We start from the raw sequence: 16,196 nt of genomic DNA, 5'->3' as shown, positions 1-16,196 counted from the left end.
ATTTTTATTAATGTGTTGATTTCTTTAAATTAATTTGATATGCACCAGATTTAATCAACCACTTCAAATTTGCTACTTCTACTGATGTTACTGTTTTTGGACTCTAAGGGACGCTGGTCAATGCATCGCAGTCTCTAAAACATTACCACAGTCTCTCCTTACTACCGTGCATGAGAGAAAAGAGGATGGTGTGCAGTGGGCTGACATAGGTGGAAACAGACTGCATTTATTGATATCTACATTCATTTATAGAAAGTAAATCTGAAAGGATATTTTCTGAACTGGCATGACAGTGTTTTTCATATTCCCTATCGTGCTTGGATCGTTATGAGAATATTTTTTCTTTGTTGTGGAATACCACTCTCGGTGTGAAATGGCGCTTTGGTTGCGGACAGAATTTGCAGCTTCTTCTTCTTTTATCTCAACCATATGGTCAGGACATATCCGATATTCAATCCCGGAGGAGATGAAGAAGGGATCCTAATCGGTAATGTAGCACAGGACCTTGGTTTGATCTGAAAAGGCTCCGCTCTGGCCGGGCCCGTATCGTGACCGGAGAGAGCATCCAGTACACCGAGCTGAAGACAGACAAAGGAACGCTGGTAGTGAAAGAGAGAATAGACCGAGAGCAGCTTTGTGGAGACGTAACGCCGTGTAGTTTCAGCTTTGAGGTGATTTTAGAAAATCCGATGGAGTTACATCAAATTACAGTTGAAATAACAGACATAAATGATCATTCGCCCGCATTCAAAAGAAATAGTATCAATTTTGAAATCAGCGAAATCGCTAATACGGGCGCTCGGTTTCCACTGACGGGTGCAGAAGACCCAGATGTGGGTGTCAATGGACTGAGAGAATATTTTCTGACGGAGAATGACAATTTTGTTCTGAAACAAATCTCTAATGCAGATGGAAAGAAATATGCAGAGATGGTGCTTCAGAAGCCATTAGACAGAGAGACCAATCCTGATCTATCTCTAAAGCTAATAGCTGTAGACGGTGGAACTCCGCAGAGATCTGGTACAGTAAATATAGAAATCACTGTTCTTGATGTAAATGACAATGCGCCTGTATTTAATCAGTCTGTGTACAAAGCTACTGTGATGGAAAACGCTCCCAGAGATACTTATGTAACCACTGTTAATGCTAGTGACGCAGATTTCGGGTCAAACAGCATTGTGACGTATTATATTTCAGACCTCAGCACTGGTCTCAGTGATTTGTTTACGGTAAATGAAAACTCTGGTATAATCTTAATAACAGGTTCTGTCGATTATGAAAAAGACAAAAAGTTTGAGCTCAGAATTGATGCAAAAGATCAGGGAGGTTTGACAGACTCGAGTAAAGTGATAATTGAAGTAACTGATGTAAATGACAACGCCCCTACTATCAGCGTCATGTCATTCACTAGTCCTGTGTCAGAGGACTCTCCTCCTGGAACAGCTATTGGCATTATAAATGTAAAAGACTTGGATTCAGGTGATAACGGACAAGTGAACTGTAGAATAGAACAAAATGCACCTTTCAAGATTAAATCCAGTCTAAGAAATTACTATACTTTGGTAACAGATACTGTGTTAGATCGCGAGAGTGTTTCAGAATATAACATCACTGTAGTTGCAACAGATGCAGGAATGCCTCCTCTCTCAACAACAAGAACCTTTAATTTAAAGGTCTCTGATGTGAACGATAATGCTCCAGTGTTTTCACAAAGTGCTTACAGTGCGTTTATTGCAGAGAATAACTCCAGGGTTTCATACTGAGTGCTAAAGATCCTGATGAACCAAAAACGCCTGTATCTTATATTCTGGAGGATACTAGTATCGGTGGATCTCCAGTTTCTATATGTTTCTATAAATGCAGAAAGCGGAGTGATACATGCAGTGCGCTCATTTGACTATGAGCAAATCAAACAGCTGGTCTTCGTTGTGAAAGCGCAGGATGGAGGCTCCCCTCCACTCAGTAGCAACGTGAGTGTGAAAATACTGATCCAGGACCAGAACGACAACCCTCCTCAGGTGCTGTACCCAGTGCAGACTGGTGGCTCTGTGGTGGCTGAAATGGTGCCTCGTTCAGCAGATGTGGGCTATCTGGTGACTAAAGTGGTGGCTGTTGATGTGGACTCTGGACAGAATGCCTGGCTGTCCTATAAACTGCAGAAAGCCACAGACAGGGCGCTGTTTGAAGTGGGCTTACAGAATGGAGAAATCAGAACTATCCGCCAAGTGAGTGATAAAAATGCTGTCAAACAAAGACTGAGTGTTATAGTGGAGGACAACGGGCAGCCCTCTCGTTCAGCTACAGTCATTGTTAACGTGGCGGTGGCGGACAGCTTCCTGAAGTGCTGTCTGAGTTCACTGACTTTCCACACGACAAGGAGTACAATGACAACCTGACTTTTACTTAGTCTTGGCTTTGGCTGTAGTTTCCTTCCTCTTCATCACGTGTTTGGTGGTTATTATATCAGTGAAGATCTACAGATGGAGACAGTCTCGCATCCTGTATCACTCCAGTCTCCCTGTCATTCCATATTATCCACCACGTTACTCAGACACTTTGGGGACAGGGACTCTCCAACACGTGTACAATTACGAGGTGTGCAGGACGACAGACTCAGAAAGAGTGACTGTAAGTTCGGCAGAGCCGGTAGTCAGAACGTGCTGATAATGGACCCCAGTTCTACAGGGACGATGCAGCGGATACAGAGTGACAAGAGCATCCTGGATGAACCTGACTCTCCTCTAGAGGTGAGCCGAATTATGTAGCATCTTCTCATGGTCGTTTTTTCTCGTTATACATTTTATTACATCGATAATAACGTGTTACACGTATGTATAACCCCTTCCTCTGATGTGCTGTTTTTGGTGACACACACATTACTCTGATAAAGTGGCATGTTGAGTAAACAATTATCTTTATATTGTTGAAAGGACAGCTGAATGATGTCGCTCCGTGTCTGTGCCGTTATTTCTCCTTAGTTACATTGATAGTAAAGTGCTACACCTTATACAGTCCTCTTCAGCACCACGGACAGCACCTCAAGTTAAACTCTTTGGGGACACTGTTAAGTTTATTTTCAAATGATATTGCCCTTTATTGTCATTTGCTGGTTTGCTCTTTTTATTGTGTCACACGCACAAAGCTTTTACTTAGTTGCATTTTCTGTTAATGCTAACAGATAGCTTGCATCTTTCTAAATGTGCCTGTGCAGCGTATGATCTCCAGAGTCTCTTGAATACTTTCACTCGCGACTGTTGACAAAGTTGTTTGTGTGTGACTTATTTTACTGACAGTCAGATAGTCTCCTTTTACCACTTTCATTTAACATAAATTCTCTTTCGAAGGTCGTTGTTAACTTTTCCTTCTTTCTCAGCGGTTCCCCAATACTACAGAACTACAGTGGTATTTTGTTTTTGTTAATTTATGCGACGTGTATGCAAGTCTATTTCATTGAACACATTTGCATATTTTACAGTTAATAACATCAGAGCAGAATTATACTAAAAGTCATCGTGATATCTATTCCCATGCTAATATTTTTATTGGAATATTGTGTTGATTTTTTTTTTTTAATTTATTTTTTTATTAATTTGATATGCACCAGTCAAATGTAATGAACCACTTCATTTGCAGAAATAGTTCTCTACTGTATGATGTTACTAATGTTGGACTCTAAGGGACGCTGTTGGTCAATGCATCACAGTCTCTAAAACATTACCACACAGTCTCCTCCCTTACTACCGTGTGCTATGAGAGAAAAGAGGATGGTGTGCAGTATGTGGGCTGACATAGGTGGAAACAGACTCGCATTTATTGATATCTACATTCATTTATAGAAAGTAAATTGGAAAAAGGCCATATTTTCTCTGAACTGGCACGGACAGAGTGTTTTTCATATTCCCTATCGTGCTTGGATCGTTGCGGAGAATATTTTTTTCTTTTGCTATGGCTTGTGGAATACCACCCTTCTCCCGGTGCGTGAAATGGCGCTTTGGTTGCGGACAGAATTTGCAGCTTCTCTTCTTCCTTTTTTATCTCAACCATATGGTCAGCGGACATATCCGATATTCAATCCCGGAGGAGATGAAGAAGGGATCCCTAATCGGTAATGTAGCACAGGACCTTGGTTTGGATCTGAAAAGGCTCCGCTCTGGCCGGGCCCGTATCGTGACCGGAGAGAGCATCCAGTACACCGAGCTGAAGACAGACAAAGGAACGCTGGTAGTGAAAGAGAGAATAGACCGAGAGCAGCTTTGTGGAGACGTGACGCCGTGTAGTTTCAGCTTTGAGGTGATTTTAGAAAACCCGATGGAGCTACATCAAATTACAGTTGAAATAACAGACATAAATGATCATTCGCCTGCGTTCAAAACTAATGGCATTAATTTTGAAATCAGCGAAATCGCTAATACGGGCGCTCGGTTTCCACTGACAGGCGCAGAAGACCCAGATGTGGGTATCAACGGACTCAGAGAATATTTTCTAAGCGACAATGACAATTTTGTTCTGAAACAAATCTCTAATGCAGATGGAAAGAAATATGCAGAGATGGTGCTTCAGAAGCCATTAGACAGAGAGACCAATCCTGATCTATCTCTAAAGCTAATAGCTGTAGACGGTGGAACTCCGCAGAGATCTGGTACAGTAAATATAGAAATCACTGTTCTTGATGCAAATGACAATGCGCCTGTATTTAATCAGTCTGTGTACAAAGCTACTGTGATGGAAAACGCTCCCAGAGATACTTATGTAACCACTGTTAATGCTAGTGACGCAGATTTCGGGTCAAATCGTATTGTGACGTATTATTTTTCAGATCCTAACAGTGTTCTCAGTGATTTGTTTACGGTAGATGAAAAATCTGGTATAATTTCAATAAAAGGTTTGATTGATTATGAAAAGGACAAGAAGTTTGAGCTCAGAATCGAGGCAAAAGATCAGGGAGGTTTGACAGATTCGAGTAAAGTAATAATTGAAGTAACTGATGTAAATGACAACGCCCCTACTATCAGCGTCATGTCATTCACTAGTCCTGTGTCAGAGGACTCTCCTCCTGGAACAACTATTGGCATTATAAATGTAAAAGACCTGGATTCAGGTGATAACGGACAAGTGAACTGTAGAATAGAACAAAATACACCTTTCAAGATTAAATCCAGTTTAAGAAATTACTATACTTTGGTAACAGATACTGTGTTAGATCGTGAGAGTGTTTCAGAATATAACATCACTGTAGTTGCAACAGATGCAGGAATGCCTCCTCTCTCAACAACAAGAACCTTTAATTTAAAGGTCTCTGATGTGAACGATAATGCTCCAGTGTTTTCACAAAGTGCTTACAGTGCGTTTATTGCAGAGAATAATTCTCCAGGTTTTTCTGTTCTCACGCTGAGGGCTAAAGATCCCGATGAAAATCAAAACGCACGTATATCTTATATTCTGGAAGATACTAATATCGGTGGATCTCCAGTTTCTGAGTATGTTTCTATAAATGCAGAAAGTGGAGTGATACACGCGGTGCGCTCATTTGATTATGAGCAAATCAAACAGCTGGTTTTCGTTGTGAAAGCGCAGGATGGAGGCTCCCCTCCACTCAGTAGCAATGTGACTGTGAAAATACTGATCCAGGACCAGAACGACAACCCTCCTCAGGTGCTGTACCCAGTGCAGACTGGTGGCTCTGTGGTGGCTGAAATGGTGCCTCGTTCAGCAGATGTGGGCTATCTGGTGACTAAAGTGGTGGCTGTTGATGTGGACTCTGGACAGAATGCCTGGCTGTCCTATAAACTGCAGAAAGCCACAGACAGGGCGCTGTTTGAAGTGGGCTTACAGAATGGAGAAATCAGAACTATCCGCCAAGTGAGTGATAAAGATGCTGTCAAACAAAGACTGAGTGTTATAGTGGAGGACAACGGGCAGCCCTCTCGTTCAGCTACAGTCATTGTTAACGTGGCGGTGGCGGACAGCTTCCCTGAAGTGCTGTCTGAGTTCACTGACTTTCCACACGACAAGGAGTACAATGACAACCTGACTTTTTACTTAGTCTTGGCTTTGGCTGTAGTTTCCTTCCTCTTCATCACGTGTTTGGTGGTTATTATATCAGTGAAAATCTACAGATGGAGACAGTCTCGCATCCTGTATCACTCCAGTCTCCCTGTCATTCCATATTATCCACCACGTTACTCAGACACTTTGGGGACAGGGACTCTGCAACACGTGTACAATTACGAGGTGTGCAGGACGACAGACTCCAGAAAGAGTGACTGTAAGTTCGGCAGAGCCGGTAGTCAGAACGTGCTGATAATGGACCCCAGTTCTACAGGGACGATGCAGCGGATACAGAGTGACAAGAGCATCCTGGATGAACCTGACTCTCCTCTAGAGGTGAGGTGCAATACGCAGACTCATTATGTATTTGACGTTGTTTCTTTGTACTAATCTGAAATAGCAATAGGCTGCACTTTTATCTAATCACAAGTGCGCCTGGTTATTTTCAGCACCACAGTGGGGACAGCTCCACTTTAACTGAAAGTGCTTTTTGTCATGAATCTTTCCCTCTTTCCTCATACATTTTCTTCTCATTCATTTTGTTAACATGTGCAAATTGGGTGCGTTTCTCAGCTTTTGCTGTTATAAAGTGCCCTACACAATTAATTAAATGCAATTTCCTAAATATGATTATTTTAATGTACCATTATGTTACAATTATTAGTATTTATCTCTTTGCCTTGAATACATCCTCTCACTATTTACTTCCAAAGTGTTTGGTGTTCACGTTTTGGACTCTAAGCGACGCTGTTGAACAAGAATATAATTTGTACTCATGATCTCTTAGCTGCAGTCCAGTGACGTTCTTTACAAGATCACATTGAAGTAGGCTGAGAGGGATTTCGACGTCAGTGTTTCGACAATGAGGTGTTTTTGGAGTCTATCCGCGTCATTTCTCGTTTTCTAATACATGAGCAGAGCACATCTGGAAGAGTGGATGTTATTGGAGTCAGGTCGGAGGATCTTTGTTCTTTTTTTTTTCACGGAAAATCTCCCTGTCTGACATGGCGTATCAGCAGTCACTCTGCAAATGGCGTTTGTATTCCGGACCTCAGTGTGTAACGCTTCTTTTGTTGCTTTACTTCTTTAACATTGTCGCTGGTCAGATCCGCTACTCTATACCTGAAGAGATGAAGAAAGGCTCTCTTATCGGTAACGTAGCACAGGACCTTGGTTTGGATCTGAAAAGGCTCCGCTCTGGCCGGGCCCGTATCGTGACCGGAGAGAGCATCCAGTACACCGAGCTGAAGACAGACAAAGGGATTCTTGTCGTGAAAGAGAGAATAGACCGAGAGCAGCTTTGTGGAGACGTAACACCGTGTAGTTTCAGCTTTGAAATCATTTTAGAAAATCCTATGGAGCTACATCACATAACTATTGAAGTGGTAGATGTGAATGATCATCCTCCGGTATTCAAAAAATCGGATATTATGTTAGACATAAGCGAGATAGCGAACCTTGGAGCGCGATTTGTGTTGGATAGTGCGGAGGATCTTGATGTTGGTGTTAATAGCCTGCAAAATTATGTTTTAACTCCAAATGACAATTTCGTTTTAAAGCAGCATGTAAATCCAGACGGGAGTAAATATGCAGAGATGGTCCTGCAGAAGCAGTTAGACAGAGAGGAGGTTCCCCATCTCTCATTAAAGCTTATAGCAGTAGATGGTGGGAGTCCGCAGAGATCTGGCACAGTAAGTATAAACATAAATGTTTTAGATGTCAATGATAATGCGCCCGTGTTCAACCAGTCAGTTTATAAAGCTACGGTGACCGAGAATGCGACAAAGGGAACTAATATTATTACTGTTAATGCTACAGACGCCGATAGCGGATTTAATGGTTACATCACATATTCAATTTCAAACGTGAAGAGTAATATTGCTGATTTATTGTCCATAGATCAAGTCTCTGGTGTTTTGTCTGTTTCAGGCCCAATAGATTTTGAGAAAGACAAAAAGTTTGAGCTAAGAATTGATGCAAAAGATCAGGGAGGTTTGACAGATTCGAGTAAAGTGATAATTGAAGTAACTGATGTAAATGACAACGCCCCTACTATCAGCGTCATGTCATTCACTAGTCCTGTGTCAGAGGACTCTCCTCCTGGAACAACTATTGGCATTATAAATGTAAAAGACCTGGATTCAGGTGATAACGGACAAGTGAACTGTAGAATAGAACAAAATGCACCTTTCAAGATTAAATCCAGTTTAAGAAATTACTATACTTTGGTAACAGATACTGTGTTAGATCGCGAGAGTGTTTCAGAATATAACATCACTGTAGTTGCAACAGATGCAGGAATGCCTCCTCTCTCAACAACTAAAACTTTTCATCTAAAGGTCTCTGATGTGAACGATAATGCTCCAGTGTTTTCACTAAGTGCTTACAGTGCGTTTATCGTGGAAAATAACTCTCCAGGGGTTTCTCTCCTTACTGTTAGTGCTAAAGATCCCGATGAAACCCAAAACGCTCGTGTATCTTATATTCTAGCGGATGCTAATCTTGACGGATCACCAGTGTCTCATTGTGTTTCGGTAAATGCAGAAAGCGGAGTGATACACGCGGTGCGCTCATTTGATTATGAGCAAATCAAACAGCTGGTTTTCGTTGTGAAAGCGCAGGATGGAGGCTCCCCTCCACTCAGTAGCAATGTGACTGTGAAAATACTGATCCAGGACCAGAACGACAACCCTCCTCAGGTGCTGTACCCAGTGCAGACTGGTGGCTCTGTGGTGGCTGAAATGGTGCCTCGTTCAGCAGATGTGGGCTATCTGGTGACTAAAGTGGTGGCTGTTGATGTGGACTCTGGACAGAATGCCTGGCTGTCCTATAAACTGCAGAAAGCCACAGACAGGGCGCTGTTTGAAGTGGGCTTACAGAATGGAGAAATCAGAACTATCCGCCAAGTGAGTGATAAAGATGCTGTCAAACAAAGACTGAGTGTTATAGTGGAGGACAACGGGCAGCCCTCTCGTTCAGCTACAGTCATTGTTAACGTGGCGGTGGCGGACAGCTTCCTGAAGTGCTGTCTGAGTTCACTGACTTTCCACACGACAAGGAGTACAATGACAACCTGACTTTTTACTTAGTCTTGGCTTTGGCTGTAGTTTCCTTCCTCTTCATCACGTGTTTGGTGGTTATTATATCAGTGAAGATCTACAGATGGAGACAGTCTCGCATCCTGTATCACTCCAGTCTCCCTGTCATTCCATATTATCCACCACGTTACTCAGACACTTTGGGGACAGGGACTCTCCAACACGTGTACAATTACGAGGTGTGCAGGACGACAGACTCCAGAAAGAGTGACTGTAAGTTCGGCAGAGCCGGTAGTCAGAACGTGCTGATAATGGACCCCAGTTCTACAGGGACGATGCAGCGGATACAGAGTGACAAGAGCATCCTGGATGAACCTGACTCTCCTCTGGAGGTGAGTCCAGTGTCATAATCTTACTCAGACAATCCGAGGGTGCTATGTGCCCCCAAATCCCACAGTTTCCCTCCTGCTGACTTTTCACTGATGTATTTACTCAACTGATAGCTCTTTCGAATTTAAAAGGGCTAACAGTTAGCTGAGATGAAATCTTTCTGTCCATTTAGGTCGCAATAACAAAATTCATAATGTGATTGCCTATTGTCATTTCATGTCTTTCTATTGTGTACAGATGTATTTAGTATTTTCTGTTAATGCAAAGATAGTTATTTTAAATGTTCAGAGTTTATGATCTAGCTTTGCTTTCACATAATGCATGTTTTTGTGTGTGACAACTAAGTGATAGTACATTCATTTAACTCTCATTTGTTTTTTTTCTCTTTGTTTACTAAAACCGCAGTATGTTTTGTTAATTTAACATTTTTCATTGCATACATATTTTATGTTTCACAGAGCTTTTTAATGTGATATCATATGTAATTTTATTAATAGTGTTGATTAATTTATTTTTTATTAAGATACTCTGTAATGCTTCTTTGGAGAAATAGTTCTCTATGTATGATGTTCTAATTTGACTCAGACGCTGTTGAGCTCAGTTCTTATTACACACAGTCTCCTCATACTGTGTCAGAGAGAAAGAGAGGTGAGATTCTACATAGGAGAAACAGACACATTGATTCTACACTCATTTATGAAATTTGACTATTTTCTCTGAACTGCAGGATGATTTTTTTTCATGTGTTGGACGCTGTGGAGAATATTTTTTCTTTTTATGGCTTGTGGAATACAATAGAAAATGGCGTTTGGCTGCGGACAATTGTTCTTTCTTCTTTTTATCTCAACCATATGGTCAGCGGACATATCCGTATTCAATCCCAGAGATGAAGAAGGCTCTATCGGTAATAGCACAGGATTGGTTTAGATCTGAAAAGGCTCTGCTCTGGCGGGCCCTATCGTGACCGGAGACATCCAGTACAGAGCTGAAGACAGACAAAGGAGTCTAGTGAAAGAGAGAATAGACCGAGCAGCTTTGTGGAGACGAACATTTTCAGCTTTGATGATTTTAGAAAACCCATGGAGCTACATCTTACAGTGAAATACAGATATAATGACATTCGCCCCTTTGAAAAATAATGAAATTTGAAATCAGCGAATCTGCAATAGCGCTTTTCACTGGAAAGCGAAGACCCAGATGTGGATAACGGACTCCAAAATATCTATACAGATAATTTTGTTAAAACAAATAATGCAGATGGAAAGAAATATGCAGAGATGAACAGAAGCCTTAGACAGAGAGAACAATCACTCTAAAGCTAGCTGTAGATGGTGGAACTCCCAGAGATCTGTACAGGAAATAGAAATCACTGTTCTTAGATGCAAATGATAATGCCCCTGTATTTAATCAGTCTGTTACAAAGCTACTGTGATGAAAATGCCCAGAGATACTTATGTAACCACTGTTAATGCAGACGAGATCTGGTCAAACATTCATATTTTCAGACCTAACAGGCAAGGATTTGTTTACAGATGAAAATCTGGTATAATTTCAATAAAATTTGATTTTGATTAGAAAGAAATATTTGAGCTAGAATCGAGGCAAAAGATCAGGAGGTTTGACAGATTCGAGTAAAGTAATAATTGATGTAACTGATGTAAATGACAATGCTCATATAGCGTCATGTCCACTAGTCTGTGTCAGAGGACTCTCCTAACAACTATTGGCTATAAATGTAAAAGACCTGATTCAGGTGAAACGGACAAGTGAACTGTAGAATAGATAAAAATACACCTTTCAAGATTAACATACAAATTAATATACTTTTCAGATACTTTTAGATCAGAGAGTTTCAGAATATAACAGTGACGTGTTCTGATGAGGGAGTGCCCTCCCTCTCCAGCAGCGTCACTCTCACCTTACAGATCTCTGATGTGAATGATAACGCGCCTGTCTTTGAGAGGAGCTCATATGAGGCCTACATTGTAGAAAACAACACACCAGGCCTCTCTATATTCACAGTGAAAGCCAGAGACGCTGACTGGAACCAGAATGCCCGTGTTTCTTACATACTGGAGGACTCCTCTGTTAACGGAGTGCCAGTCTCCTCATATGTGTCGGTCAGTGCTGATAGTGGAGTCATCCATGCAGTGCGCTCTTTTGACTACGAGCAGATCAAAGACTTCCACTTCCGCGTCAGAGCGCAGGATGGAGGCTCCCCTCCACTCAGTAGCAACGTGAGTGTGAAAATACTGATCCAGGACCAGAACGACAACCCTCCTCAGGTGCTGTACCCAGTGCAGACTGGTGGCTCTGTGGTGGCTGAAATGGTGCCTCGTTCAGCAGATGTGGGCTATCTGGTGACTAAAGTGGTGGCTGTTGATGTGGACTCTGGACAGAATGCCTGGCTGTCCTATAAACTGCAGAAAGCCACAGACAGGGCGCTGTTTGAAGTGGGCTTACAGAATGGAGAAATCAGAACTATCCGCCAAGTGAGTGATAAAGATGCTGTCAAACAAAGACTGAGTGTTATAGTGGAGGACAACGGGCAGCCCTCTCGTTCAGCTACAGTCATTGTTAACGTGGCGGTGGCGGACAGCTTCCCTGAAGTGCTGTCTGAGTTCACTGACTTTCCACACGACAAGGAGTACAATGACAACCTGACTTTTTACTTAGTCTTGGCTTTGGCTGTAGTTTCCTTCCTCTTCATCACGTGTTTGGTGGTTATTATATCAGTGAAGATCTACAGATGGAGACAGTCTCGCATCCTGTATCACTCCAGTCTCCCTGTCATTCCATATTATCCACCACGTTACTCAGACACTTTGGGGACAGGGACTCTCCAACACGTGTACAATTACGAGGTGTGCAGGACGACAGACTCCAGAAAGAGTGACTGTAAGTTCGGCAGAGCCGGTAGTCAGAACGTGCTGATAATGGACCCCAGTTCTACAGGGACGATGCAGCGGATACAGAGTGACAAGAGCATCCTGGATGAACCTGACTCTCCTCTAGAGGTTAGAAATTAATATTGTAGAAGCAAATCCCAGCCACTTCAAATGTTCAGTACCATGGACAGAGACTCGACATCACAATATCTATCTATCTATGTATCTATCTATCTATATATCTATCTTGTATGAAATAATGACATCTCAATCCGTATTTACATGGCTATTTCTGCAATATCTATTTACGTCCCTAAGTGCCGCTGTTGGTTAGTGTGAGGAAAATAAGGCTCTTTTTCCTGAGTGACGTCCTCCCTCCTCTGTCTGGTGCGTTATTAGACCTCTGTTTTAATCGCAACTATAGACTGACAAAGCCACCCGCCCAGCATTCAGGAATGAGCCTCTGACCAAACTCTTGTTCGGATCTTGACACGGTGGTTTTGTTTTTCCATTCGGATTTTGCGAGGGCTCTCGCCATGATGGGCGTTCTTTGTTGTGTGCCCGAAAGAAAATCTTTATCATGGTGGCCGCTGCTTCTCTGCATCTGCGTCGCAGAAATGGCTCTCGGACAGGTCCGCTATTCTATACCTGAGGAGATGGCGACGGGCTCCGTGGTCGGCAATATCATTCAGGATTTAGGCTTGGATGTTAAACGACTGAAATCTGGGCGTGCTAGGATATTTACCGAGGACGGCAGTGAGTACATTGGTCTGAATGCAGAAAAGGGAACGCTGGTAGTGGCTAAAAGGATCGACAGAGAAGATCTGTGCAAGCAAGTGTCTCCCTGCTCTCTTCATTTCCAAATTATCCTTGAGAATCCAATGGAGTTGCATCGAATTGATGTAGAGATTACAGATATTAATGATAATGCTCCCTTCTTTTCGAAAAGGGAATACAATTTCCAGGTTAGTGAATCAGCCTCACCAGGGGCTCGCTATTCTCTTGAGAGTGCTAAAGATCCCGATGTAGCTCATAATACTATTCAATCATACAAACTTAATCCTACAGATAATTTCAAATTAAATATAGTTTCTCGGCCTGATGGAACGAAATATATTGAAATGGTTCTTCACACGTCTCTCGACAGAGAAAAACAAGAGGAGCATAAATTAACTCTGACAGCATTTGACGGAGGAAGTCCTCAAAAATCGGGTTCTGTCAAAATTAATGTCATTGTTTTGGATGCAAATGACAATGCACCAGTATTCAGTCAGTCTGTTTACAGGGTAACAGTTCCAGAAAACGCTTCTCGGGGCACTGTTCTCGTAAAAGTCAGCGCCACTGATAATGATAAAGGAGCAAACGATGAGGTAGTGTACTCCTTCTCTCAGCACACCGATAGCGCATCATCCCTTTTTAATATTGATCCCCATACCGGGGAAATGACTGTAACTGGTGTGTTAGATTATGAAAAGGCAAAGCATTATGAAATAGACATTGAAGCTACAGACAAAGGAGGCTTGGCTGACACAAGTAAAGTGCTGATTGAAGTGACCGACCTAAATGATAACGCCCCTGTCATAAGCATTATTTCCCTCTCCAACCCCATACCAGAGGATTCAGCTCCAGACACTGTTATAGCGATGCTCAATATCAAAGACTTGGACTCAGATAAAAATGGCCAAGTTAAGTGTTTTATTAGCAGAGATTTACCTTTTAAAATCAAGTCATCATCCTCTAATTTTTATAGCCTGATGTCTGACGATGTTCTGGACCGTGAAACGGTGCCTGAATATAATATAACAATAACAGCAATGGACGAGGGATCCCCGCCTTATTACACAAATAAGACTATTAATCTAAAAATATCGGACGTTAACGACCACGCCCCAGTGTTCCCACAACCATTTAGGACCGCTTTCATCACTGAAAATAATTCACCTGGCATCTCAATCCTCTCTGTCAAAGCCAGTGACAAAGACTCAGGGAACAATGCGCGCATTTCATACTTCCTTGAGGATAGCCAGCTGAATGGGATGTCAGCCTCCGCTTATTTTTCAGTCAATGCAGAGAGTGGAGAGATACTTGCTGTGCGTTCTTTTGACTATGAGCAAACAAAAGAGTTTCATATTCGCGTCAAAGCGCAGGATGGAGGCTCCCCTCCACTCAGCAGCAATCTGACTGTGAAAATACTGATCCAGGACCAGAACGACAACCCTCCTCAGGTGCTGTACCCAGTGCAGACTGGTGGCTCTGTGGTGGCTGAAATGGTGCCTCGTTCAGCAGATGTGGGCTATCTGGTGACTAAAGTGGTGGCTGTTGATGTGGACTCTGGACAGAATGCCTGGCTGTCCTATAAACTGCAGAAAGCCACAGACAGGGCGCTGTTTGAAGTGGGCTTACAGAATGGAGAAATCAGAACTATCCGCCAAGTGAGTGATAAAGATGCTGTCAAACAAAGACTGAGTGTTATAGTGGAGGACAACGGGCAGCCCTCTCGTTCAGCTACAGTCATTGTTAACGTGGCGGTGGCGGACAGCTTCCCTGAAGTGCTGTCTGAGTTCACTGACTTTCCACACGACAAGGAGTACAATGACAACCTGACTTTTTACTTAGTCTTGGCTTTGGCTGTAGTTTCCTTCCTCTTCATCACGTGTTTGGTGGTTATTGTATCAGTGAAAGTCTACAGGTGGAGACGCGAGCGCGCGTTTTACAAATCCAGTGGTAATCTTCCTGTTATTCCATATTACCCGCCCCTTTACGCAGACGTAGGCACCGGTACGCTGAAGCAGGGGTTCAGTTATGAGGTGTACGGAACTACTGACTCCCGGAAGAGTGATGTCAAGTGCTCCCGACCCTTCAGTCAGAGCACTCTGACTGTTGATCATAGTGGTACCAGGACAGTGCCAAGACATAACACACAGTCAGAGAATATGCTCACAGAGGTGAGATCAACCTCTTTCTTGTTTCCCTGAAACCATTGTTTCTGTTTGTTTTCGTTTGCTTTTCTTACAGTGCCAGAAGTAGTGAACAGGTATTTAGTCCTTTTGTAACTCACAATTTAAATTGTTGCTGGGTTTAACATTATAAGCAGTTATAACTTGGTTTAAGAATTAAAAATATGCATCAAGGATAGTGGGAGATTGACATTTGATATTATATATAGCATCTGATTTTCTGTCACTGTTTAGGCAAGTATCAACATTGGAATGTGCTCCCTTTCATGCCCCTTACCCTTCTACTAACCAAACTTGCCCCAAAAAACAAAATACTTAAGGTAAACAGCGACTATAGCTACAATATAGTCTGGTTCTCCTAAACACATACATTAATATCCCATTTGCTTACTCCACATACTCCAACACTGTTGTTAACTCCCATGCTTTATACAGAGACTCTACTCATATCAGTGTGGTTTTATATGTTTGTAAGGTATGTGTCAGATGCTTGTTATTTTTGCTTTATGACTACATCCTCCACAATGTATTTTTTTACTGCATTTATTCACCATATGTCCATTCTTTAATGATCATATTGATACATTTATCATATAGTGCTGGCAATAATATGCCCGGAAACCTGTTGTTGTGTGCAGAAAAATAAGTAAAAAATATGTTCAGCCACCAATGTTTAGATCCCTTTCCACTTAATCAGACTGACTATGAAGATACTGTGCATGTGTGAGAGAACAATGCAGAAGCAACAATCAAAGAAAAGCATTCAGGGCTTCCATCCCCACTAAAGGATTGCTACAGCTCACTCCTGCGTAGATACACACAACCACGCAATGCACTACTTTTTCAGTGACCTAGTTCCCTTCATAACACGGCGC

At 42.3% G+C, this 16,196-nt stretch overlaps 3 protein-coding genes and 1 pseudogene across 13 annotated transcripts in view; all 4 read left to right on the top strand.

Moving 5' to 3' along the window:
* Positions 1 to 16,196, top strand: part of LOC125894246 (protocadherin gamma-C5-like) — a 143,154-nt gene that overhangs the window by 70,350 nt on the left and 56,608 nt on the right. Inside the window, exon 2 of one of the 11 annotated variants that reach the window (XM_049585533.1) lies at positions 6,232 to 6,384. The exons of 8 other annotated variants lie outside the window; for them this stretch is intronic. In XM_049585533.1, the coding sequence (XP_049441490.1) occupies positions 6,232 to 6,384 (153 nt within the window). Of the gene's footprint in view, positions 1 to 3,793; positions 6,385 to 16,196 lie in introns of those variants that run through there. 2 more of the 11 variants (XM_049585544.1, XM_049585532.1) reach the window with 2 other exon arrangements.
* On the top strand, positions 374 to 2,833 carry LOC125894983 (protocadherin gamma-A9-like; annotated as a pseudogene).
* LOC125894981 (protocadherin beta-11-like) lies at positions 6,883 to 12,854 on the top strand. The gene is made up of 3 exons (XM_049586753.1): positions 6,883 to 8,574; positions 11,574 to 12,493; positions 12,789 to 12,854. The coding sequence occupies exons 1-3, from the start codon at positions 7,053 to 7,055 to the stop codon at positions 12,852 to 12,854; spliced, it is 2,508 nt and encodes an 835-aa protein (XP_049442710.1). The 5' UTR covers positions 6,883 to 7,052.
* On the top strand, positions 12,624 to 15,339 carry LOC125894980 (protocadherin gamma-A11-like). The gene has a single exon (XM_049586752.1). The coding sequence runs from the start codon at positions 12,901 to 12,903 to the stop codon at positions 15,337 to 15,339; it is 2,439 nt and encodes an 812-aa protein (XP_049442709.1). The 5' UTR covers positions 12,624 to 12,900.

The sequence above is a fragment of the Epinephelus fuscoguttatus genome, linkage group LG9, assembly GCF_011397635.1.
Source record: "Epinephelus fuscoguttatus linkage group LG9, E.fuscoguttatus.final_Chr_v1".
Taxonomy (NCBI): Eukaryota; Metazoa; Chordata; class Actinopteri; order Perciformes; family Serranidae; genus Epinephelus; species Epinephelus fuscoguttatus.
This window is presented reverse-complemented; position numbering and strand designations above follow the sequence as displayed.

Excerpts from the sequence above, each read along its gene's own strand:
- LOC125894981 (XM_049586753.1), top strand. The coding sequence starts at position 7,053 with ATGGCGTATCAGCAGTCACTCTGCAAATGGCGTTTGTATTCCGGACCT. Across the intron at positions 8,575-11,573 it reads CGGATCACCAGTGTCTCATT|TGCCAGTCTCCTCATATGTG; the intron begins GTGTTTCGGTAA and ends CTGTTAACGGAG. Across the intron at positions 12,494-12,788 it reads AACCTGACTCTCCTCTAGAG|ACTGACAAAGCCACCCGCCC; the intron begins GTTAGAAATTAA and ends TCGCAACTATAG.
- LOC125894980 (XM_049586752.1), top strand. The coding sequence starts at position 12,901 with ATGATGGGCGTTCTTTGTTGTGTGCCCGAAAGAAAATCTTTATCATGG.